A 25,369-nucleotide genomic window follows, 5' to 3' on the forward strand; every position below is an offset into this window, starting at 1 on the left:
TTGTCGGCAATCAGTTAACCTTACATAAATGTAAGGGTTTATTTGTGAACTCGTTACTCTATCACATTGATCTAAATTTCTGTCCTTTATGTCAGTACCACACTGTTTTGATTACTGTAGCTTTGTAGTAATTTTTGAAATTGGGAAGTGAGTCTTCTAACTTTGTTTTCTTTTTCAAGATTGTTTTGGCTATTTTGGGTCCCTTGTATTTACATATGAGGTTTATGTTCAGCTTGTGAATTTCTTCAGAGAAGGCAGATGGGATTTTGATAGGGATTGGGTTGAATCTATAGCCACTTACTTTTATAAATAAAATTTTATTGGAACACAGCCACACTCATTCATTTATGTATTTTCTATGGCTGCCTTAGTAATTCAACAGCAGAATTGAGTAGTTATAACAGAGACCGTATGGCCTGCAAAGCCCAAAACATTTACTCTCTGGCTCTTTACAGAAAAAGTGCCAACCTCTGCTTGAGATGATGGAGTAAACTTAGGCTCTGAAGCACCAGAGGGCAGAACCTGGGAGTCATTCATTAATTCAGTCATATGTTCAAGCGTATATTGAGTGCCTACAATATGCCAGAAATGTTCTAGACTCTGGGAGATGAATATAGCAGAAAATAAGACAACACAGTTCCTGGCCTCATGAAGCTTCTTGCTATGGCCTATATGACACCCTTAGAATATTGCCTCTACTCCCCTCCCTGAGCTTATCTTGCCTTACTCTGTCCCTTTTATCACTGTGTTCTAGCCACACTGGCCTTCATTCTGTATCTACAGCATACCAAGCCCGTTCCTACCTTTGTACTTTTTCTTTCCTGTGCCTGGCATGCTTTTCCTTCTCAGCATTCAAATTTCTCCTCAAACATAGCTATGTCAGAGAGGCTTTCCCTGACCACTGTATCTAAAGTATAACCTGTCACCATGTTTTATTTTCTACATAGCGTTTATCACTATCTGAACTCATTTTATTGATTCCTGTGCTTATTTTTTTTCTCTCCCCACCACTAGAGTTCTCTATCTTATTTAGCACTGTAGCCTTTTCATGTATAAGAGTGCCTAGCATATAAAAAATAAAAATAAAATCAATCAATCAAATAAAAAGATTGAATGAATAAAGAGAATTTGCAGGGATAGACTGCAGATATAGGTCAGCATAAGGAAAAACTTCCTGACATGAGTTATGGTTGTTGACTTGCCCCACTATATTTATACTTAGATTTTTAGCTAGAACATATAGAAGTTGAAATATATTTTAAATCGTTCCTTTTCATCACTTCTAGGAGGATTTTTCCTTCCCCAGTAATCATAGTTCACATGCTATACTATAAGTCTTGAATTATCATGGTGCAAGGGAAAGAACATACTTGGATTTGATTTCCAGTTTTGCTACTCAGCTATCACAGTGCTTTACGACTATTGAATTGGTTCCCACAACAACCCTATGAGGTTATGTATATTATCTCCTTTTTTAGAGATATAAAACCTGAAGCACAGAGAGGTTAAAGAACTTGCTCAAGGAAACACGGCTTGTGAACATGAAAACACATTAACTGTCCTTTTTGGACAGTTTAATGGATTTTGAAGGGTAATTATGTGAAGCAATTAGGACAGGGCCTGACACATAGTAAAAGCTAAGTTTTAGTTATTCTTGTTACTCTTACTGCTCCATTTAGTAATTCTAAGGCACACTAAAATTTGAAAAACCATTGAACTAAGTTAAAGAAGCAACAAAAGGATTTTATGGAGATGTCTGGGTATTCAGATCATTCTGCCTTTAAGATAACTATCAAATCATTAAGTGAATGGAGAGCAAGTGAAGAATTCTCGAGTTTTATTTGCCTTCAGGACTCACTCCATTCTGTCATATTACAACTATGTAATCTCAATACATGCTAATAAACACGTGTATTGTGAAGTTTAAATGAATCAATATACGCAACAGCTTAGCACTTACCCTGGCATTTAGTAGATGCATAATTAATGTTTGCTGCATTTTCATCTAAATCTTCCTTGCTCAGACTCATGTTCACACTGTCAAGGAGTTACAGAGAAGCACATGGCCATCTGTTTCCTCTTTCCGAGTTGGCATTTCCTATGGAGGGTACACTGAGCATCTCTAACTCTCATGCTCTTTGGCATTGATCTTTTCAGTGGAACTTCATTATACAAACGTTTAGGTCTGAAGTCAGTGGGTATGTTATACACGTATGTGGTTTGGGTTGCAGTTAAGAGGGGGCCCTTACATGTATCCATGCAAACTGGGCCACAGTCGTCTCCAAGCTAGAGTGTGTCTTCAAAGATCGTTTAAGCTTGCTCTTAAAGCCTGATGCTCCTGTTTTCTGGGTTTTTTTGGTGCCTCTCTCCTTCTTCTTTTATGGTAGACCTTAGTCTCATGTTGCCATAGACATGGACCTGTCTTTGTTTATTCTACTGTCTATTCCCTTTTCTCCCAGTGCCTTATACCTAATGCGTGTGGAATAAATGAGTTGTCTGTTTGGTCAGAGCTTAGGGTAGCAACTTAATAGCTGCAGAAATAACCCTTTAGAAAATGTTAGTAAATAGGAAGGAGTCCAGTTGTTCAAGATGTATACACTTTGTGAGTATTCTGGCCATGTGGAGGGGTCTTTGAGAGTAGGATCTGGAAGAACACACAGAGGTTGGCAAGAGAAGATACCTGAAGATGAGTTCCACGAATGGGAGCCAGCATTTACCAAAGTGTGCTAGGCACCTTGCATATATTACATCATTTGATCTCCACAGTGATCTTGTCAGGATGACATTATCATCATCTCCATTTCCCAGTGAAATATCTGGGGCTCTGGGAATCTTAAGTGATTGCCCATATACCTAGAAAGAGGCCAAGCTAGAGCTGAACCCAGACTGTTCTTTCACTTAACAATTCTGCCTCATATGTGTGACCCAGCTTCCTCTTGTAAAAGAATTGCTGTTACAATTCTGCCTCATATGCCTCATATGTGTGACCCAGCTTCCTCTTGTAAAAGAATAAATCTGGACAAAAGGATCTCCAGTCCTTTGGGTCATGCCAGGATACACATTGGTTGGCAGACTTCCTAGCTCTTTGCTTCTCTTTTCTTATTCCCTTAATGCAGTGTGTCCCAACTTTTTCCCCTATCAAGAATGACTTTTATTATTTTTTTCCCTGTAGGTCCTACATTTTGATAGATTGTTGTCTCCTAAATTGTATTAATTAATAATGTTTCTTATTTTAATATACTTCTCCACACCGTGACTGCTCAGCAGAGCTCCTGAGTAGCATTGGCTATACCTAACGTTACAACACAGATTGTATATATTTCCAGTCAAGTGCAAAAAATCATGACTTTGTGCCTAGTCTGGGTTGCCCAGTCACCTGTAAATGTTCTTTCCCACTGGACTTTTAGAATACATCAACTCGGGACTTCCCTGGCGGTCCAGTGGTTAAGAATCTTCACTTCCAATGCAAGGGGCACGGGTTCGATCTCTGGTCAAGAAACTAAGATCCCACATACTGCATGGCACAGCCAAAAATAAATAAATAAATAATAAAATAAAATACATCAACTCACCAAAATTGGAACTGATCTAAGTGTACAACACTAAGGTAGAGATGAATATAGTTTAACCTTTGGAGGAATATTCTATAACCATTTGAAGTGATGCTTATGAGATCATAATAACATGGGGAAAGGCTAATGTTATAAGTTTGGAGAAGAGGAGGAGAAAACAAAACCTCATCAGCTCCTCCAGAGGACAGGAGATGTGTCTGTCTGACTCAGTTGCATCTCTCTGATCCAGTACAATACTGGCAGGCACATAGCAGGCATTTAAGTTTTGAGAGAAGTACCCCGAAATTTAAAAAGGCAAAATGGAGTTTCCCTGGTGGCGCAGTGGTTAAGGATCCGCCTGCCAATGCAGGGAACACGGGTTCGAGCCCTGGTCCAGGAAGATCCCACATGCACCACAACTACTTAGCCTGCGCTCTAGAGCCCACGTGCCACAACTACTGAAGGCTGCACGCCTAGAGCCCATGCTCCACAAAAAAAGAAGCCACCACAATGAGAAGCCCACACACCACAATGAAGAATAGCCCCCGCTCGCCACAACTAGAGAAAACCCGCACGCAGCAACGAAGACCCAACAATGCAGCCAAAAATAAAAATAAATAAATAAATAAAAATTTAAAGTAGATTGTAAAATAATATTTTTAAATTAATTAATTAATTAAAAAGGCAATATGACACCATGGTTAAGAGCCAAGCTCTGGAATCTGTCAGACATGAATTCACATTCTTACTATACTGTTTATAGAGTATGGGGTATTAACCTTTCCCTCATCTGAAAAATGAGAATAGGTAGTTGTAAAGTTTAACTCAAAGCATAAATGAAGGGCACAATATTGTTCCTGGTAGATGGTGAGATAGCACTTATTATATATCAGCTACCACTATCACTATTATTATTACTACCTTGTTTCTTCCCTCTCTTTATTGAGGTATGATTTACATAAAAATGAAGTACATAGGTCTCAAGTGTTGAGTTAGATGAGTTTTGGCACTTGAGTAACTACCACCCACGACAAGATAGGGAATACTTCCATCACCCTGGAAGTTCCCATGGTGCCCTTTCCAGTCAACACTCCTACCTCAGAGCAACCACTTTTTGGCTCTGTCTCCATAGATTAGTTTTGCCTGTTCATATACTTTCTGTAAATGGAATTATATAGTATACATATTTTTGTGTTTGGCTTCTTTTGCTTATCATAACGTTTTTTGAGTTTCATCCATGTGGTTGCATGTATCTATGGGTAGTTCCTTTTTATTTCTGAGTAGGATTACACTGTATGAATACACTACTTTTGTGTATTCATTCTCCTGTTGATGATCATTTGGGTTATTTCCAGTGTGGGGCTTTAAAAATTAAAGCATCTATGGATATTCTTATACCAATCTTTAGGTGGACAAATGTTTTCATTTCCCTTAAGTAAATACCTAAGGAATGGAATTGCTGGGTCATAGGGTAGATATAAGCTTAAATTTATATCAGACTGACAAACAGTTCTCTAAGGTGATGGCAGCAGTGAGATCTCTTTTTAATACAGGTGGGAATAAGGGTGACATTTGAGGTAATCCAGCACAGCCAGAGAAATACTTTGGAGTCATGTGGACCTGGGTTCCTATCCGGGCTCTGGCGTTTACAATTTGTGTGACCCTGCTAAGTTATTTAATATCTCTGAGACTTGGTCTCACCTGTAAAAAGGGAGTGATAATGAGATCAGGTATATTAATAGCTAGAATTCTACCTAGCAGCGGCATGCCAAAGTGGGGGCAGTAGTGCAGGCTTGTAAGGGGGTGCATGGTCTGTAAGGAATTTAAAAGCAGTAAGAAAACCACCTAAAAGTCCATTTGCTTTTTATCATTATGCACCTACAATTCTAAGCAGTGGCAGTGGTAAAACGCTTCTTCCTGCCTCCTTTTCCTCCTGTATACCATGCTACCTAGAAATTTATAGGAACTTATAATAAATAGTAATTATAATCAATATTTAATAAAGTTAAGCAGGAAGTAAGGGGTTGTATTTTTAACTTAAGTGAGATTTGTAGCTTTTATTCCAGGTACTTTCTCTGTGCACTTTCTGTTTTCTCCAGATCCCTGGTGTGGAAGGCTCACCCTAAGTAGAAACATTTCCTGGGTTCCAGGGAGGCACACAGAGGTCTATTCCTCTTTAGGAGCCATGTGTAAACAGTCCCTCCTCTCTGTTCCTTTAAAGTTTGAGGTTTTCTCCCCTTTTTACCCAGTGTTTAATTCTGATATGTCATAGGCATATTTTCTCCCATTGTATTTGTCAACGTAATTATAGATCGTGTACCTAATCTAAGCCAGCCTTATTTATCAAGGCCAAAACAAATCCTCTTAAACAGTCTGTGCCTTGTAAACTAGCTTCCCAAACATACATTCTAACTTATGGAGCCCTTTATTAATGTTTTTTTGTCAATAGTTACTTTGTATTTATGTAGAATCTGGTTTGGGTTTTCTCTCTACACTTTCTCCAACTTACCTGCCTCTGAGCTATTTTTTACTATGTAAAAATGAATCATAAGTATCATATTTGTCTACTGTGGCCAGACTTCTATACTTTGGATGGGCTACTGATTTGAGGACAAATACAGTAATTCTGGAAGCATTAATACATTTTTCAGACAGTGCTTAAGAGCCTGAGCTCTTGAGTTAAAATGCTTCCTGATACCACTACTAGCTGTGCCACATTAGCCATGTCTAACATGTGGGGGGGGGGTTGTTTGTTTGTTTACACCACCAAGCAACTCTCTGTTACCAGCTGGGTTCCCTACAATGTAACTCAATTCTGACAGGATCTACCTGGAGATAGCATCAGATCCCACAGGTTAAGGGTTCAGTCCTACAAGACTGCCCTCCTGTTCCCTACCCCCAACACCTATTTCAGATGCCAGTGGCAAATCCAGGTTGTCACCTGTGCTTTGGACCAACTGGCTATAGATTAGAGGTTCCAAACACCTTCTCCTTTCGTTCAATTAACTTGCTAAAGTGACTCACAGAACTCAGAGAAACATTTTACTTACTAGATTACCGATTTATTATAAAAGGATATAATTGAGGAACAGGCAGATAAAAGAGCTGCATAAAGCAAGGTATATGGAAAGGGGTGCATAGCTTCCATGCCCTCTCTGAGCATGCTGCTCTCCCCAAATCTCCACATGTGTACCAACACAGAAGCTTGCTGAACCCTGTCCTTTTTTGTTTTTCTTCACATTGGCATGGTTGATTAAATCATTGACCATTGGTGATCAGTTCAACCTCCAGCCCCTCTCCCCTTCCTGGAAGTCAGGGAGGTGGGACTGAAAGTTCCCGCCCTCCAATCATATGTTTGGTTCTGCATCCTTAGGTGCTTTCCAAAAATCACTTCATTAACATAAACCTCAGGTGTTAGTTGAAAGACGTTTGTTATGAATATCACGAAACCTTTATCACTCTTATTACTTAGGAAATTCCAAGGGTTTTAGGAACTCTGTGCCAGAAGTAAGGATGAAGACTAAATATACCTTTCTACGTATAAATATATATATAAATCACAGTATCGCAGCAGATTACCTAACTTCTCTGAGCATTGTTTTTCTTATCTATGAAATGAGTAATGATACCTGTGGGGGGTTTTTGAGACATTCACATTGTATTTCTAGAATATAGATGATCATTCAAGTTAGAAGTTAGTTAATTTTTTTAATTTTCTAATTTAATTTAATTTTTTTATACAGCAGGTCCTTATTAGTCATCCATTTTATACACATCAGTGTATACATGTCAATCCCAATTGCCCAATTCAGCACACCACCACCCCCACCCCCTGCCGCTTTCCCCCCTTGGTGTCCATATGTTTTTTTTTTTTTTTTTTTGGTTGGGGGTAGGAGTTTATTAATTAATTAATTTATTTTTGCTGTGTTGTGTCTTCGTTTCTGTGCGAGGGCTTTCTCTAGTGTGGCAAGCGGGGGCCACTCTTCATCACAGTGCACAAGCCTCTCACTATCGCGGCCTCTCTTGTTGCGGAGCACAGGCTCCAGATGCGCAGGCTCAGTAGTTGTGGCGCACGGGCCTAGTTGCTCCGCGGCATGTGGGATCCTCCCAGACCAGGGCTCGAACCCGTGTCCCCTGCATTAGCAGGCAGACTCTCAACCACTGCGCCACCAGGGAAGCCCAGCTGTCCATATGTTTGATCTCTACATCTGTGTCTCAATTTTTGCCCTGCAAACTGATTCATCTGTACCATTTTTCTAGGTTTCACATATATGCGTTAATATGCGATATTTGTTTTTCTCTTTCTGACTTACTTCACTCTGTATGACAGTCTCTAGATCCATCTATGTCTCTCCAAATGACCCAATTTCCTTCCTTTTTATGGCTGAGTAATATTCCATTGTATATATGTACTACATCTTCTTTATCCATTCGTCTGTTGATGAGCATTTAGGTTGCTTCCATGACCTGGCTATTGTAAATAGTGCTGCAATGAACATTGGGGTACATGTGTCTTTTTGAATTATGGTTTTCTCTGGGTATATGCCCAGTAGTGGGATTTCTGGGTCATATGTAATTCTATTTTTAGTTTTTAAAGGAACCTCCAAACTGTTCTCCATAGTGGCTGTATTAATTTACATTCCCACCAACAGTGCAAGAGGGTTCCCTTTTCTCCACACCCTCTCCAGCATTTGTTGATTGTACATTTTCTGATGATGCCCATCCTAACTGGTGTGAAGTGATACCTCATGGTAGTTTTGATTTGCATTTCTCTAATAATTAATGATGTTGAGCAGCTTTTCATGTGCTTCTTGGCCATCTGTATGTCTTCTTTGGCGAAATGTCTATTTAGGTTTTAATATTGAGCTGCATGAGCTATTTATATATTTTGGAGATTAATCCTTTGTCTGTTTGCAAATATTTTCTCCCATTTTGAGGGTTCTCTTTTCATCTTGTTTATGTTTTCCTTTGCTGTGCAAAAGCTTTTAAGTTTCATTAGGTCCCATTGTTTATTTTTGTTTTTATTTCCATTACTCTAGGAGGTGGATCAAAAGAGATCTTGCTGTGATTTATGTCAAAGAGTGTTCTTCCTAAGTTTTCCTCTAAGAGTTTTATAGTGTCCGATCTTACATTTAGGTCTCTAATCCATTTTAAGTTTATTTTTGTGTATGGTGTTAGGGAGTGTTGTAATTTCATTCTTTTACATGTAGCTGTCCAGTTTTCCCAGCGCCATTTATTGAAGAGACTGTCTTTTCTCCATTGTATATCCTTGCCTCCTTTGTCATAGATTAGTTGACCATAGGTGCGTGGGTTTATCTCTAGGCTTCCTATCTTGTTCCATTGATCTATATTTCTGTTTTTGTGTCAGTACCATATTGTCTTGATTATTGTAGCTTTGTAGTACAGTCTGAAGACAGAGAGTCTGATTCCTCCAGCTCCGCTTTTTACCCTCTAGACTGCTTTGGCTATTCAGAGTCTTTTTTGTCTCCATACATATTTTAAGAGTTTTTGTTCTAGTTCTGTAAAAAATGCCAGTGGTAATTTGATAGGGATTGCATTGAATCTGTAGATTGCTTTGGGTAGTATAGTCATTTTCACAATATTGATTCTTCCAATCCACGAACATGGTATATCTCTCCATATGTTGGTATCATCTTTAATTTCTTTCATCAGTGTTATAGTTTTCTGCATACAGGTCTTTTGTCTCCTTAGGTAGGTTTATTCCTAGGTATTTTATTCTTTTTGTTGCAGTGGTAAATGGGAGTGTTTCCTTAATTTCTCTTTCAAATTTTTCATCATTAGTGTATAGGAATGCAAGAGATTTCTGTGCATTAATTTTGTATCCTGCAACTTTACCAAATTCATTGATTAGCTCTAGTAGTTTTCTGGTGACATCTTTAGGATTCTCTATGTATAGTATCATGTCATCTGCAAACAGTGACAGTTTTACTTCTAGTTTTCCAATTTGTATTCCTTTTATTTCTTTTTCTTCTCTGATTGCCATGGCTAGGACTTCCAAAACTCTGTTGAATAATAGTGGTGAGAGTGGACACCCTTATCTTGTTCCTGATCTTAGAGGAAATGCTTTCAGTTTTTCACCATTGAGAATAATGTTTGCTGTGGGTTTGTCGTATATGGCCTTTATTATGTTGAGATAGGTTCCCTCTATGCCCACTTTCTGGAGAGTTTTTATTATAAATGGGTGTTGAATTTTGTCAAAAGCTTTTTCTGCACCTATTGAGATGATCATATGGTTTTTCTTCTTCAATTTGTTAATATGGTGTATCACATTGATTGATTTGTGTATATTGAAGAATCCTTGTGTTCCTGGGATAAATTCCACCTGATCATGGTGTATGATCCTTTTAATGTGTTGTTGGATTCTGTTTGTTAGTATTTTGTTGAGGATTTTTGCATCTATATTCATCAGTGATATCGGTCTGTAACTTTCTCTTTTTGTAGTATCTTTGTCTGGTTTTGGTATCAGGGTGATGGTGGCCTCATAGAATGACTTTAGGAGTGTCCCTTCCTCTGCAATTTTTTTGAAGAGCTTGAGAAGGATGGGTGTTAGCTCTTCTCTAAATGTTTGATAGAATTCAACTGTGAAGCCATCTGGTCCTGGACTTTTGTTTGTTGGAAGATTTTTAATCACAGTTTCAATTTCATTACTTTTGATTGGTCTGTTCATATTTTCTATTTCTTCCTGGTTCAGTCTTGGAAGGTTATACCCTTCTAAGAATTTGTGCATTTCTTCCAGGTTGTCCATTTTATTGGCATAGAGTTGCGTGTAGTAGTCTCTTAAGATGCTTTGTATTTCTGTGGTGTCTGTTGTAACTTCTCCTTTTTCATTTCTCATTTTATTGATTTGAGTCCTCTCCCTCTTTTTCTTGATGAGTCTGGCTAATGGTGTATCAATTTTGCTTCTCTTCTCAACGAAACAGCTTTTAGTTTTATTGATCTTTGCTATTGTTTTCTTTGTTTCTATTTCATTTATTTCTGCTCTGATCTTGATGATTTCTTTCCTTCTACTAACTTTGGGTTTTGTTTGTTCTTCTTTCTCTAGTTCCTTTAGGTGTAAGTTTAGATTGTTTATTTGAGATTTTTCTTGTTTCTTGAGGTAGGCTTGTATGGCTATAAACTTGCCTCTTAGAACTGCTTTTGCCACATCCCATAGGTTTTGGATTGTCGTGTTTTCATTGTCATTTGTCTCCGGGTATTTTCTGATTTCCTCTTTGATTTCTTCAGTGATCTCTTGGTTATTTAGTAATATATTGTTTAGCCTCCATGTGTTTGTGTTTTTTACGTTTTTTCCCCCTGTAATTGATTTCTAATCTCATAGCATTGTGGTCAGAAAAGATGCTTGATATGATTTCAATTTTCTTAAATTTACTGAGGCTTGATTTATGACTCAAGATGTGATCTCTCCTGGAGAATGTTCCGTGCGCACTTGAGAAGAAAGTGTAATCTGCTGTTTTTGGATGGAATGTCCTATAAATATCAATTAAATCTATCTGGTCTATTGTGTCATTTAAAGCTTGTGTTTCCTTATTAATTTTCTGTTTGGATGATCTGTCCATTGGTGAAGTGAGGTGTTAAAGTCCCCCACTATTATTGTGTTAATGTCGATTTCCTCTTTTTTATTTTATTTTATTTTTTTTTGAGGTACGTGGGCCTCTCACTGCCATGGCCTCTCCCGTTGCGGAGTACAGGCTCTGGACATGCAGGCCCAGCGGCCATGGCTCACGGGCCCAGCCGCTCCGCGGCATGTGGGATCCCCCCAGACCAGGGCACAAATCCACGTCTCCCGCAACGGCAGACGGACTCTCAACCACTGTGCCACCAGGGAAGCCCCAATTTCCTCTTTTATAGCTGTTAGTAGTTGCCTTATGTATTGAGGTGCTCCTATGTTGGGTGCATATATATTTATAATTGTTATCTCTTCTTCTTGGTTTGATCCCTTGATCATTGTGTACTATCCTTCCTTGTCTCTTGTAACATTCTTTATTTTAAAGTCTATTTTATCTGATATGAGTATTGCTACTCCAGCTTTCTTTTGATTTCCATTTGCATGGAATATCTTTTTCCATCCCCTCACTTTCAGTCTGTATGTGTCCCTGGGTCTGAAGTGGGTCTCTTGTAGACAGCACATATATGGTTCTTGTTTTTGTATCCATTTAGCAAGCCTGTGTCTTTTGGTTGGAGCATTTGATCCATTCACATTTAAGGTAATTATCAATATGTATGTTCCTATTATCATTTTCTTAATTGTTTTGGGTTTGTTTTTGTAGGTCCTTTTCTTCTCTCATGTTTCCCACTTAGAGAAGTTCCTTTAGCATTTGTTGTAGAGCTCGTTTGGTGGTGCTGAATTCTCTTAATTTTTGCTTGTCTGTAAAGCGTTTGATTTCTCCATCACATCTGAATGAGATCCTTGCTGGGTAGAGTAATCTTGGTTGTAGGTTCTTCCCTTTCATCACTTTAAGTATATCATGCCACTCCCTTCTGGCTTGTAGAGTTTCTGCTGAGAAATCAGCTGTTAACTTTATGGGAGTTCCCTTGGGAACTCCCAGGGGAGTCGTTTTTCCCTTGCTGCTTTCAATAATTTTTCTTTGTCTTTAATTTTTGCCAATTTGCTTACTATGTGTCTCGGCGTGTTTCTCCTTGGGTTTATCCTGCCTGGGACTCTCTGCACTTCCTGGACTTGGGTGGCTATTTCCTTTCCTATGTTAGGGAAGTTTTCGATTATAATCTCTTCCAGTGTTTTCTATGGTCCTTTCTCTCTCTCTTCTCCTTCTGGGACCCCTATAATGCGAATGTTGTTGCATTTAATGTTGTGCCAGAGGTGTCTTAGGCTGTCTTCATTTCTTTTCATTCTTTATTCTGTTCTGCAGCAGTGAATTCCACCATTCTGTCTTCCAGGTCACTTATCTGTTCTTCTGCCTCAGTTATTCTGGTATTGATTCCTTTTAGTGTATTTTTCATTTCAGTTATTGTATTGTTCATCTCTGTTTGTTTGTTCTTTAATTCTTCTAGATCTTTGTTGAACATTTCTTGCATCTTCTCGATCTTTGCCTCCATTCTTTTTCTGAGGTCCTGGGTCATCTTCACTATCATTATTCTGAATTCTTTTTCTGGAAGGTTGCCTATCTCCGCTTCATTTAGTTGTTTTTCTGGGGTTTTATCTTGTTCCTTCATCTGATACATAGCCCTCTGCCTTTTCATCTTGTCTATCTTTCTGTGAATCGATACCTGTTTCTTAAACAAGATAATGCATGTAGAATGCTGTATTAGTTTCCTGTTGCTACCACAAGTTACCACAAACTTAGTGGCTTAAAACAACACAAATTTATTATCTTACAGTTCTGTAGATCGGAAGTCTGACATGGGTCTCACCAGGCTAAAGTCTTGACAGGGCTATGCTCCTTCTGGAGGCTATAGAGTAGAATCCGTTTTCTTGCAATTCCCGCTTTCTAGAGATTGCTGTATTTCTTCGCTCGTGACCCCCTTCTTCCATCTTCAGAACTGGCAATAGCAGGTCAAGACCCTTTCACACCAACATCTCTCTACTCTCTGCAGCCAGGAAAGGTTCACTGATTTTTTTTTTTTGACGTGGACCATTTTTAAAGTCTTTATTGAATTTGTTACAGTATTGCTTCTGTTTTATGTTTTGGTTTTTTGGCCCTGAAGTATGTGGGATCTTAGCTCCCTGACCAAGGATCAAACCTGCAACCCCTGCATTGGAAGGCGAAGTCTTAACCACTGGGTTGCCAGGGAAGTCCCAAGGTTCACTGATTTTAAGGACTCGTGTGATTATACTGGGCTCACCTGGATAATCTAGGCTAATCTCCCCACCTCAAGGATTTTAACCTTAATCACATCTGCAAAGTCCCTTTTGCCACCTACCATAACATATTCATGGGTTCCAGAGGATCAGGACGTGGACGTTTGTAAGGGGGCCGTTGTTCTGCCTACCCCAAGTGCAAGGTACTGTGCCTCGCTCTTTGTAAACCCTCAGTAAGTGGTGCTCATTCAAGGCCCTCGGTACTCTGGGAAGTTGCAAGCTGAAGACGTGAGCCCTGGGCACAAGTAATTTAAAGCCTGGTAGGAAAATGAGAGGGGTGAGGACAGAAATGATTCTGATCCAGAAAGAGTGACGACCAGAGTCATGTGTGGGGTTTCCACCAAGTGCTATGGGAAAGTGAGAGGCCTCAGGTCAGTAAGTGGTCTGGCAAGTTTGAACAGAGTGAATGTGTCAATAATGTATCTAAGTGCAGAACCCAGAAAGAAATGAGGATCAACTCAAATGAGAATCTTTATAGGACAACGGGTAAGAAGGAAGGAGAAGGCAGAGGAAAAGCCTCTTCTGCCTAGAGAGTCAGGGAATTAGATTTGTTCATGTCTCTTGATTCTTCCCACTAGTCCCCCTGGACTCACTTGTTCATTATGCAGCAGATATGTGCCAGGCACTGTACCTGGCCTAGGGGATACAGTGAACACAGTACACAGAGGCCACTTCCCTGCAACTCAGTGTGGTGAAGCAAAATAACCATGTCGACACAGAGCCATAATACAGTGTGACAGTAGGAGAGCACAGGAAGGATGCGCCTCCTTCCCAGATTTACAGGGTGGGAAAGGCATCTTGAGGGAAGTGCCGATAAACTGCGACCTGAAGAATGAGTTAATCAGGATGCTCTGGGCCACAGGTAACAGCCCAATGCAAGTGACCTTAAACAATAATGAGCAGACTGGCTCCTGACTGGAAGCCCAGGAGTAGGGTAGGCATCAGGGTTGGTTACTCTGGTCACTTTGGCTCCATTTTTCTGTGATTCCCTTGGCTGGGCTTTCCTCTCTCTGTTTATTTCACTCTCAGGCTGGCTACCCTCGTGGTCACAAGTCCAGGAGTCACATTAGGACACCCAGCATCCAGAGAAAGAAAGGCATCCCTTTCACAGACTCTCTCCTGAAAATGAGAAAACTCCTTTTCCACACACTCCCAGCAACTGGTCCCCTTGCATCCGATTGGGGTCACAGGCTCATTTCTGAGCCAGTACCTGTGTCCAAGTGAATGCCATGTCCAATCTGGCTTAGATCTAAGTTTCTGAACCTATCACTGTGGAAAGGACAGTGAACTTACACATGGTCTGATATGAGCCGGGCAGATAATGAAATGAAAATCAAGGTGCCATTAGGAATGAGGGAGGGTGAGGGAAAGAAAGAACAGAGTGTAGGAATGGAAGTGACTTGTTCTCTCCTTCTCCCATGTAAAACTCGTTTCTGCCACTTCATACCTTCTGCTTTCCATGGATTCTGTTTCCTCTTAATTCTAGCTTTGCCATGACTTCTCTCTGCACATGCTTTCAACTTCAGCATCTGTCATTAACTGCCTCACTTCTCCGTGTCTCTCAATTCAAATCCCCAAGCTTAATTTACTTCACTATACCAGGCTCCACCTACTTGGAAGTAAGCTGCAGAAGACCTAAATACAAGATTTATTTTGTATACTGCTCTGCCCCCAGCATCTGAACAGTACCTGGCATGCATTAAGTACTCGATGAATTAAATGTGTGCCAAATGAATGGAAGATCAGCCTTCTAGCTAATCGGCTGCCTTTCAGTCAGTTGCTCCTCTGCCAGAGTTTCTGTGGCTGAGGGGGTGTCCCTTGAAGGGACTGTTGACATGTCCCCTCTAGTGGTAGGAGCAGAAATTTGTTTGGATATAACTTCTACTACTATTATCTGAACTTCAGTTTACTTTTCTGCAAAATAGGATCAATGAAATCTGCCCTTTATGGCTCAGAGGGGTTCAGTATCAAGTGAGATCATGAATATGAAGGTACCTTATATATTGTAAAATGCCAGGCAGTTTAATTCAATCCTGGTCACTCACATACGCCTGGAAAACACTGATGACGGAAAGGCTATTTTACCTGTTCACTTCCACTTCTTGATGTTGAGTTATCCAGGAGAACCTCTAATTGGCTCTCTTCTTGTCCCTCTCCATTTGCTCCCCCAGGGTCACTCAGGATGTGTCAACTGTCTGGAGTGGAATGAGAAAGGAGAGTAAGTATGAGCTCCGACACCTAGGGGTGCTGGAGAATGGTATGGGGAGGTTGGGAGAAGGGGACTTTCCTTCCTCTTTGTAGATCCAAGGAAAAGAGTGGACCCAAGAGCGGAGACTGCTGCTCTCTGCTATGTACTTAAGTTTAGTTCATCATTATCAATACACAGTTAAACAATGAACCCCAGATAGATGGAAAGTTGAATGACCTTCCAAACCCTGTTTTTTTGATAAGCTATTGCATTTAAGGAATGATGAGAAATTCTCAGGACAAAATAGAAGAGAATCAATCACTGTTTACAAGATAGCCTTATATTCTGTGACATCTACTGTTCTTCAGGTTCTGTGTAGCCTAAGTCCTCATCAACTGGGAAACATGGGATAGAGGAAGGGAGGCCCAGGAACTTGAGGAGAGGTCAGAACTGTTCTATCTCTCTACTTGCAGCTTGCTGGCCTCTGGTTCTGATGACCAGCACACGATTGTGTGGGACCCGCTGCACCATAAGAAGCTGCTTTCCATGCACACGGGACACACTGCAAATATCTTTTCTGTCAAGGTGAGCAGGATAAGCCACAAAGCAAGTGAATGGTGTGACTGGGCTGTGCACATGGTTGTGTTTGCATGTGTGTGTCCCATGTATATACCCTGGGGTCACAGACATCTTTGTGATCTGAGCATCTGCTGGTGATTCCTGAAATTCCGTCTCTTTTCCATGCTCTGCTTCTTCTCTTAGAGCCAAGAGGCCAGCTCCAAATGAATTTATACTTATGTGCGTGGTGATGATGGGAGGTATGGTTCTGAGCATGAACTTCAGTAGCAGGCAGACCTGTGTTTGACTCCCTTCTCTGCTCCTTGGAAGCTGTGTGAACTGGGAAAATCACCTGACCCCTCTGGGCCTGTTTACCCATCTGTAAAAAGGAAGTAGTTAAGGAAAATCCCCCACATTCATGAATAAATGAGTAAATAAATAATTTAACTAAAAAAAGGAAGTAGCAATCCACAGCGTTGATGTTACAGTTCAATGAGATGATTGATTTAATAAGCACCTGTCACAGGTGATTTTAGCTGTTCTACTTGTCATAGGAAATGAGTCTCTGATTGTTGATCGAGGGGAGTTGAGCTGAGAAGACGGGAGGCAGGGGACTTAAAGGACTTCAGACCTCTGAAGACCTGTTATGTAGAAGTGACATGAAACTTGTGCCTCTCGGTCCCGGAGAACAGACCTAGGAATAGTGACTGTTAAGTTTTCAGAAGCAAATGTAGGCCTGATGAAGGAAAGAATTGTCTAATGCTTAGAGATATTTGAAAAAGGTAAAATGGGCCTTCTGAGGATGTAGTAGATGTCCTAGCACTGAGGTATTCCTCACTGGGAACTTTCATCTGCTAGGTTGAAGGCTGAAGGAAATGACCTTTAAGGACTTTCCAGCTCTGAAATTCTGCAGTGGATGTATGTGAGAGTGAGGCTGTCCTTTGGAAAGCCTCACTAATCTAAGAAATATTTTCCTAATTAATATCAAGATGAGTTACAAGATACCTGAAGAAGAAGATAGATTCAAGAGCTCAAAACCAACTTATTTCACTAATCAGAGCTTCTTTCCTAAGCTCTGATTCTCATCTCCTGTTCCAGGGACCAATCCTAGATGAATTTCTGTGATTTGAGAGACAGAACAATGCTGATTCACCTCTTGCATGATGAACAGAGACTGCTTTCCTCCCCTGAAAAGTGTTAGGTCCAGTTTAAATCAGTGGGGTCAGATCTGGGGAAGGGACCTAAGCTATCAGTTTGGCATCATAGAACACAAAATGTTGAGTTCAGAGACCAGAATTGGACAATGACCTTGATACTCCCTAAAAGAAAGACCTTGGGCAAGGCACTTATATTCACAGACTCTCAGCCTCCTCTTCTGTTATAAAAAGGTATAGAAAAGGGTTCCTCTCTCTTCTGGTAATAAAACACCACAGATCTATTTATTTAACCCACGAGCTCCCCCTGGTGGCATCTATACTGTGGAACGAGTATGGCAGCGGCCACAAGCTCTTCCCAAGGGTTCTCCTGTTTATTTCTGTTGCGCGTGGGGTATATGTTGTCTCCAGCGAGGATTAAAGACTACTAGTTGTCCCTAAAAATGATCAAGTTCCATCTGTTTCATCTAGCCCTTATGCTGGTGAGCTATTAGAGAAGTGCATGTGGAAAGAGTGAATTGTTAGAGTCAAGTGGGGCTTTAGCTACTTAAATGCAGGAAAATGTCAACACCCTCTCCCCCACCCCCCCAGACCCCAGCACCCATTCAGCCGTGTTGTGGGTTGGGAGAAACTTTTCAACTAAGAAAAAAAGATAATTCAGTCTTTTAAACTTAAGAAAGAAGAGAAGAACTCAACTTACACCACACCCGAATATTTTTCTTCCTCAACACTAGGTGATAGAACTGTATATGTTTTTAAAATTATTAATCAAGGTTATGTTTGTGGGTATTTTGACCTTGCCATATGTGATCTGGAATATTTTGTTCTCAACTTCATCAGAATGATGGGGTTGTCCTTTTGAATAATGGCCACATAAAGATGTATTCTGTTGATGCTCAGCCCTTCCCCAAGTTTGGACTTTTGAGCCATTTCCAGCACTTGCCATTGTAAGGAGTGCTACTTGGAGCATTTCTGCGTAGGTCCCTTTTTTCTTTTAGAATTATTTCTCAGAAGTGGAAGTTTTAGGTCAAAAGATAGAAATCGTTTTTATGTTTCTTACCTATTGCCAGATTGTTCTCCAGAAATATTTGAACCAATTTAAAGCGCCCACTCCCTTATAACACTGAAAGTCCTTTTCATTTCAAGACTAATTTATTACTTAACCCCCAGGTTGTTAAATAGCCATCATGAGGCATATAGGAGTCAGACAGACTTGGGTTTGAATTGACAGTCCTACTGAATGCTAGTGCCAGACCTCAATTTTTAATGGGGTTATTGTAAGTATTAATAAGATAAATTACCTGCTCAATGTCTAGCACATGGTAAATGCTTAGTAAGTGGTAACAGCTATGATTGTCATCTATTCAGCTCTTACCTGGGGAAGAATCAGAGGAAGAGGTTTCCTTAGGTAGTCCAGCTTGGCATAGGTCAGGACCACTCTGGCAAAATAAAGGTGTACATCCTGATTTTGACCTTTAGGCCTACAGGCTGATGCTCGAGATCCAAAGTTTTCTTGGTGGATTGTCTTGGATGGGCTCGTTTTCTTATCTGATACGGAGAGGGAAAAGAAGGTGCTAACATCCAGGCTGGTCTCCTTGCGTGCCCTAGCCCCACCACCTGCCAACCTCTTCTTCAATCTCTCCCAAGCAGTTCCTGCCTCACGCTGGGGACCGCATCTTGATCACAGGGGCAGCTGACTCCAAGGTGCACGTCCACGACCTGACAGTAAAGGAGACGATCCACATGTTTGGAGACCACACAAACCGGGTGAAACGCATCGCCACGGCGCCCATGTGGCCCAACACATTCTGGAGCGCTGCTGAGGATGGGCTTATCCGGTGAGGGCCTGAGGCAGGGAGCGGGGCCTGTGCCTCCCCGGCTCCCACTCCATGTCGGTTCCCCCATCCTATCTGCCCTGCTGCTTCCTTCCACAGGCCTGGCTCCTTCCCTCCAACAGAGTTCCAGCCTCATTTGTCTGCCCAGCACAGTTATCAGTGAACCAACTCCACTGATTTACTTACCCTATTCTTCAACTTCCCCACTTCTTACCCTCTCCTGAGCAACGTTCAAGCCCACTGGCTTTCTCACCATCTCAGATGCACAGTCTGCCTCCCCTGGGCTTTCATACTTGCTGTTCCCTCTAACTGGTTTTCTCAGTCCCAGCTCCTTCTCAACTCTTTCTTACCCTAAGGAGACAGCTTAAGAGTCACCTCCCGAGAAGCACCTTCTGTGACCATCCTATCTAAAATAGATCCCCACCATTGTTCTCTGTCTCCGTGCCCTAATTGTATCCTCTATAACTCTAATCACCCTCTATAGTTCTTTTATTTTATTTACTTGATGGTTTACTTTTTTGTCTGTGTCCCTCACTGAGTAGTAAACTCCCTCAGCATTTTGTCTGTCTTGTCCATCTCGTCCATGTCTTTCTTGTCCTTGGTTGTGTTCCTAGAGCCCAGCACACTACCTGGCACATAGAGGCACTCGATACATTTTCCTTGAACAGTCGCTCAATGGGCATATTTCTGGGAGGGGGATAGCCAGCCAGAAATGGTTAAGTGGACTCTCCCCCTTTTCACTGGCCTATATCGTCACACCTTTGCCTCTACTTCCCTTCTTCTTAAAATGGTCTCGTTGCCTTTCTTTAGCTCCTTTCTTCACATATAACCTTAGAACTTTTTCCTTATCTCCGCAATCTGCTTTAATTGCCTCCCTTGAGATAACTATGGGACTTTGTGCCCTCTTCCCTGTTACAGAGGAGGAGGGGTGTCTAAGTCATACATGAACTAGAACTTAGACAGATCAAGTCAAGTCCTCCCTCTGTCACTCAGTGTCTGGGGCAAATTACTTCACCTCCCGGACCTCAGTTTCCTCATCTATAAAATGGGAATTATCATAATATCTCTTTTGTTGGCCTGAGCATTAAAATTGAGATAGTGCCCGTAAAACTTTAGCACAGTACTTAGCAGACAGAATGCACTTGGTCGGTGGCGGGTCCAACTCTCTGTTGCTCTGGTTGACCCTGACTGACTAGACTGTGCCAGGGCAGCAGGTAGAGGCTAAGCACCTAGGGCATGGGGCAGGAGCCTAAGCACTTAGGGGCAGGCACAGTCAGAGGAGGAGTCCTAGCAGAAGGTGAACACAAGCTGGCCTTCCAGAATAGACAGGATTTGGATGGGCAAGGAAAAGCAGAGTGGACTCCCCAGCTTGAGCAGAGTTTGTGAAGGCATGGGTAAACGTGCCACATACAGGACACAGTTCTGAGGCTGTAACTGACCCACCCTTAGAAAACTGAGGAGCAAGGTTGGAGAGGTATGTGAAATCATGTCTTGAAAACCAGACTGAGTAGTTTGATAGAAGTAAACGAAGAGTAAACTCATGCTAAAAGTATTGAGGAATCTCTGTAATTTTTTGAGCAAGAAAGTGCTGCAACAAAAACAATATTTTAGGAAGAGCAATCTGGTGAGGATGACTTAGAAAGATAAGTGAACAATGAAGAAATTATTGGAGATGTTTAGGCAGAGGTGGGTGAGCACATGAATGATGCCCTCACCATTCTCTGGATGTGCCTGTGTCCCAGCATCAAAGCAGTTCCCCAGTAGGAGTGTGCTGACGCTGGGTGGATGTTTTGGCATGACCTTTACCACCCGGATGGGACTTGGGCTTGTCCTGGCAGTTGGTGTTTCTAGGTAGCTCTTAGATGATCTCCAGATTTTCTTTTCTGTCACCTCTATCCTTCTTTCGTCTCCTGCAAGAAACTAGATTAAGGATAGAATTATTCTTAATCAAGGAGCAGGGCAGGGCGGTTAAAAATGCAGACTTTCCAGCTCTGCCCTATCTCAGCGCTGCACTTACTGCAGTGTCGTCCAGGCAAGTTATTTAGCTTCTGTGAACTTCTAGTGGTACCTAGGGATGGTGTGAGAATTTAATTAGATAATACATGTATAACACTTGTGAACAATACTGGACACAAAGCAATTTCTCACTAAGTGTTAGTAGTCAGTAGTAATAGTACTTAGTAACAATAATATTGATATCTATTTAAAAAAAGGGTTTAGTAGTATCTACCTTAAAGAGTTATGTTAGAATAAAACAGAATGTGTGTGAAGCCTACTACAGGTGCCTGGCACACAGTGGGCACTCAAGAAATGGGAGTAAAAAAAAAAAAAAAAAAAGAAATGGGAGTAGTTTTTGACATTCTTATTATTTACAAACAGGTTCAAAGCCACTCCCACTTCCTTTGCATTTGGGCCTTGGCTTCTCCCCTGCCTTCCACCCACGGACACAACCCCCAATCCCCTAACTGTGTCCTCTCTCACAGCCAGTATGACCTTCGGGAGAACAGCAAACACTCGGAGGTGCTGATTGACCTGACAGAGTACTGTGGTCAGCTGGTGGAGGCCAAGTGCCTCACCGTCAACCCCCAGGATAACAACTGCCTGGCAGTGGGGGCCAGTGGGCCCTTTGTGAGGCTCTATGACATTCGCATGATCCATAACCACAGGTATGAATAGCGCGGCCTCCCATGGGCAAGGGAACCTGGAACCTGCTGCCCCTTTCCCTCATTGCCATGCCCTCTTCTTTTTGAGGTGGGTTGTTTTTGCCTTTTTTTTTTACGTTTTTTATTTCTTTAATGTTGTATCTAATTTATTTATTTGTGGCTGCATTGGGTCTTTGTTGCTGCATGCGGGCTTTCTCTAATTGCGATGAGCGGGGGCTACTCTTCGTTGCGGCGCGCAGGCTTATTGCGGTGGCTTCTCTTGTTGCAGAGCACAGGCTCTAGGCGCACGGGCTTCAGTAGTTGTGGCACGTGGGCTCAGTAGTTGTGGCTCACGGGCTCAGTTGCTTCGCGGCATGTGGGATCTTCCCGGACCAGGGCTCCAACCCATGTCCCCTGCATTGGCAGGCAGATTCTTAAACACTGTGCCACCAGGGAAGCCCTGAGGTGGGGTTTTTTAATTTTGTGATTCTTTTTTAAAAAATTTAATCCATGCTTATTTTGGAAAATATGAAAAATATATTAAAGAAATTACCCATACTCCATTACCTGAAAGAAATCACTGTATATAGTATTTTCTGCTTGTTCTTTCACTATGAGTGTATGTACAGAGTTATAATCTTATACATGTAATTCCTTTATTTGTACATATAATTCTACTTTATTCTTTTTTTTTTTTTAAACAAAAGTAGAATATACTCAGAATCTCCACAGAAGTCCCAGACCTGAGCGGCTCCACCAGCCTGGGTTTTTAGTGGACTCCTGGGATAAGTGCAGAAACTTCTGGCCTGCATTACTTTCATTTGTGGATTTGGGTGACCACTATTGCTCTTCACACACTGCATGACTTAGGGTGGGCCTTGAGCTTTTAGCTTCCTCATCTGTAAAATGTGAGTAATAGGGTGGCCATGAACCAAGACAAGTAGGCAGGACTTACTTATAAAGCACTGTAATGTATGTGTCCACAGCTGTCTAGTTGGTGGACCTTTGGGGGTGCTGAGATAAGGAAGAAAGGTACCTCCTCCTGTATCTCTCCAGGGATATACACTTGGGTTTTTCTCCAGGAAGTGTGGTATGGTCTAGCCAGGAGTACTGTTAAGCATTATAACCTATATGGTTTGTCTTCCCACCAGAAAGAGCATGAAGCAGAGCCCTTCAGCAGGTGTGCACACCTTCTGTGACCGGCAGAAGCCCCTTCCAGATGGCGCAGCCCAGTATTATGTAGCAGGTAGGGCTCAGCCCAACTCTGGCCCTAAACTCTTGGCAGGGTGCTGATTGTCTGTGGGGCAGTGCAAGGAGGCAGCATGGGATGGTGACCAAGAGGGGTTTAGAATCAGACAGACCTGGGCTTTGATGCTGACTGTCAGTGACCAGCTATCATACAACCTTTGGTAAGTGACTTACCCTTGAGGAGCCTTAATTTCTTTTCTGTAAAATGGGGTTGTAATGACTCAATGAGATAAAGCATATAACACAGTTGGCCCAGTTCATATAGTAAGGGCTCAACACTTGTAGTTGCTTTTCTGATGAAAATGATGGCTATCATCATTGATATGGTTGACTTCTCACAACTCCCTGCCCCTTTTGGGAGGGATTGGAAGCCTCACACTAGGGTAACAGGGCTGTTCCCTGCAGGTCACCTGCCAGTGAAGCTGCCCGACTACAACAACCGTCTGAGAGTGCTGGTTGCCACCTATGTGACCTTCAGCCCCAATGGCACAGAGCTGCTGGTCAACATGGGAGGAGAGCAGGTATGGACGGCTGCCCAACGTGGCTCTGCCCTTCCCCCTCCCACCCTCGTATCCAGCAGCCAGGGCTGTGTACCCCACATCCCCTACCATGAGGCAGACAAGAAGCCTCATTGTAAATGACGTTACTGTGAAATGTGGAAGTGCCATGGCATCTATGGAATTCCCAGAGAGGTGCCCTGGCCTTGAGTGTAAGGTTCAGAACTGACAGACTTGTCTTCAGATGCTGGCCTTTTGTTTAGTAGCTGTGTACTGTGACTTTGAACAACTCTCTTCATTTTCCTGAACCTTGGTTTCCTCATCTGCTATTTTCCTAGGAGGAAATCCTGGGGCTCAGAGCATGCAGCCAGGCTGCAGTTTAGGGCCAGCTTTGGGAGGTGTTCTTTGATAACGGCAGGTTGCTAACCCTTCTGTTTACAATCTCTCAGTCAGGATATTTAGTAAGCCTTGCAAAAATTCAGTTACTCTACAAAGTCACTGAGTACTTACTCTGGGGATAGCATTAGCATAAACACGAGGGAAACAAATGTGAAATATGATCCATCCTAGGCTGATGGGAGCGACATGGCAAGTGAAACCGTTGATGACACTTAAAGTCAAGGTGTGACACAAGAGAAATGGGATGGAGACTAGGTGAGCCCTTGAGTTCAGAAGAGGAATCTGGCTTCAAGTTGCTTAGCCGTCACCTGGCTTAAAGGTAGCATAAAGATGAGTAGCGAGGCAGTCTAGCAGAGTGGTTCGGAGCCAGACAGACTTGGTTTTGGGTCCTGACTGTGCCACCTGCTGCTTTTATGGCCCTGGATAAATTAATTAAACTCTGAGCCTACATTTCTTCATCTGTTCAGGGGGTGATAATAATAGTACCTTTTCGTGGGGGGGTTTCTAGGATGAAATGAAAAAAAGCCATATAAAACACTTAGCAGAGGTCCTGGAGCAAAGTAAGAATTCAATAAATAGTAAGTAATAATAGCTAATATTTACCGAGGGAAGTAACTAGCAGTGTTACTTTGGGCAAATTGCTTCTCTGCTCTGAGGCTTCAGTTTTCCCATCTGTAACATGAGACCTCTGAGGACCTTGTCGACCTAATAAACACGTGATTCGAAGTAATGACAGTATTTCAAGCCATCCACCCTAAGGGCCAGGAACTGGCGAGATTTTCCTGCCTGAGGTTTGCTCCATAGAAACACCCCTTCTCCCTCACTTGATGGTTCCCTGCTCAACACTCAGCTGTGTTCCTGGGAGCCACCCAGGCCTCGCTTACAGTCCGGCCATGTTCTTGCTTCACAGTGTCCATTCTTTTCTTGACCCCTGCACTCTAGGTCTATTTGTTTGACCTGACTTACAAGCAGCGGCCGTACACCTTCCTCTTGCCTAGAAAATGCCACTCCTCAGGGGGTAAGTTCTCCCTTCAGGTATCCTTTAGGGCATCTCTGCTGGGGAGCATGAGTGTACACTGCCTCTGCTGAGAAGCCTGCCACTTACCTTGTGCTGGCTGTGATCCTGCAAAAGGAGTAGATTCTCTGAAATAACACTGTACAGTAAGAGGGAAGGTAATATTAGGTCAGAGAGGTCTGTCAAAGGGGTTTGCGTCACAGCCCTTTTCACTTCCCTCCGAAAAAGCAGGTTCTTTCCGTGCTTGGCTCTTGAGGGCCTGAAGTAATTGTCTTTCCCTTCTCGTCCTGGACCAGTCTCCTCATTGATTTCTTCCTGGGGCCTACAGTTGTTTTAGGCACCTCCTCACCCCCCACTCCCATCCCCACCCCCAGCTAATGCCAAGTTGAAGTTGTGTCCCTCTTCAGCCAGCAGAGGGCGCACAGACTTTTCTTTATGTCCTTG

At 42.0% G+C, this 25,369-nt stretch overlaps 1 protein-coding gene across 6 annotated transcripts in view; it reads left to right on the forward strand.

Annotated features, from left to right (window-relative positions):
• The window catches only part of WDTC1 (WD and tetratricopeptide repeats 1), a 104,455-nt gene that overhangs the window by 67,717 nt on the left and 11,369 nt on the right, over window positions 1-25,369 (forward strand). For 4 of the 6 annotated variants that reach the window (XM_060089229.1, XM_060089228.1, XM_060089232.1 and 1 more), the window contains 7 exons: window positions 15,561-15,607; window positions 16,051-16,162; window positions 18,937-19,127; window positions 21,608-21,790; window positions 22,918-23,012; window positions 23,420-23,535; window positions 24,853-24,928. In XM_060089229.1, coding sequence (XP_059945212.1) covers window positions 15,561-15,607; window positions 16,051-16,162; window positions 18,937-19,127; window positions 21,608-21,790; window positions 22,918-23,012; window positions 23,420-23,535; window positions 24,853-24,928 — 820 coding nt within the window. The remainder of the gene's footprint in view (window positions 1-15,560; window positions 15,608-16,050; window positions 16,163-18,936; window positions 19,128-21,607; window positions 21,791-22,917; window positions 23,013-23,419; window positions 23,536-24,852; window positions 24,929-25,369) is intronic. The other 2 variants (XM_060089231.1, XM_060089233.1) reach the window with 1 other exon arrangement.

Source organism: Mesoplodon densirostris, chromosome 2, assembly GCF_025265405.1.
Source record: "Mesoplodon densirostris isolate mMesDen1 chromosome 2, mMesDen1 primary haplotype, whole genome shotgun sequence".
Lineage (NCBI taxonomy): Eukaryota > Metazoa > Chordata > Mammalia > Artiodactyla > Ziphiidae > Mesoplodon > Mesoplodon densirostris.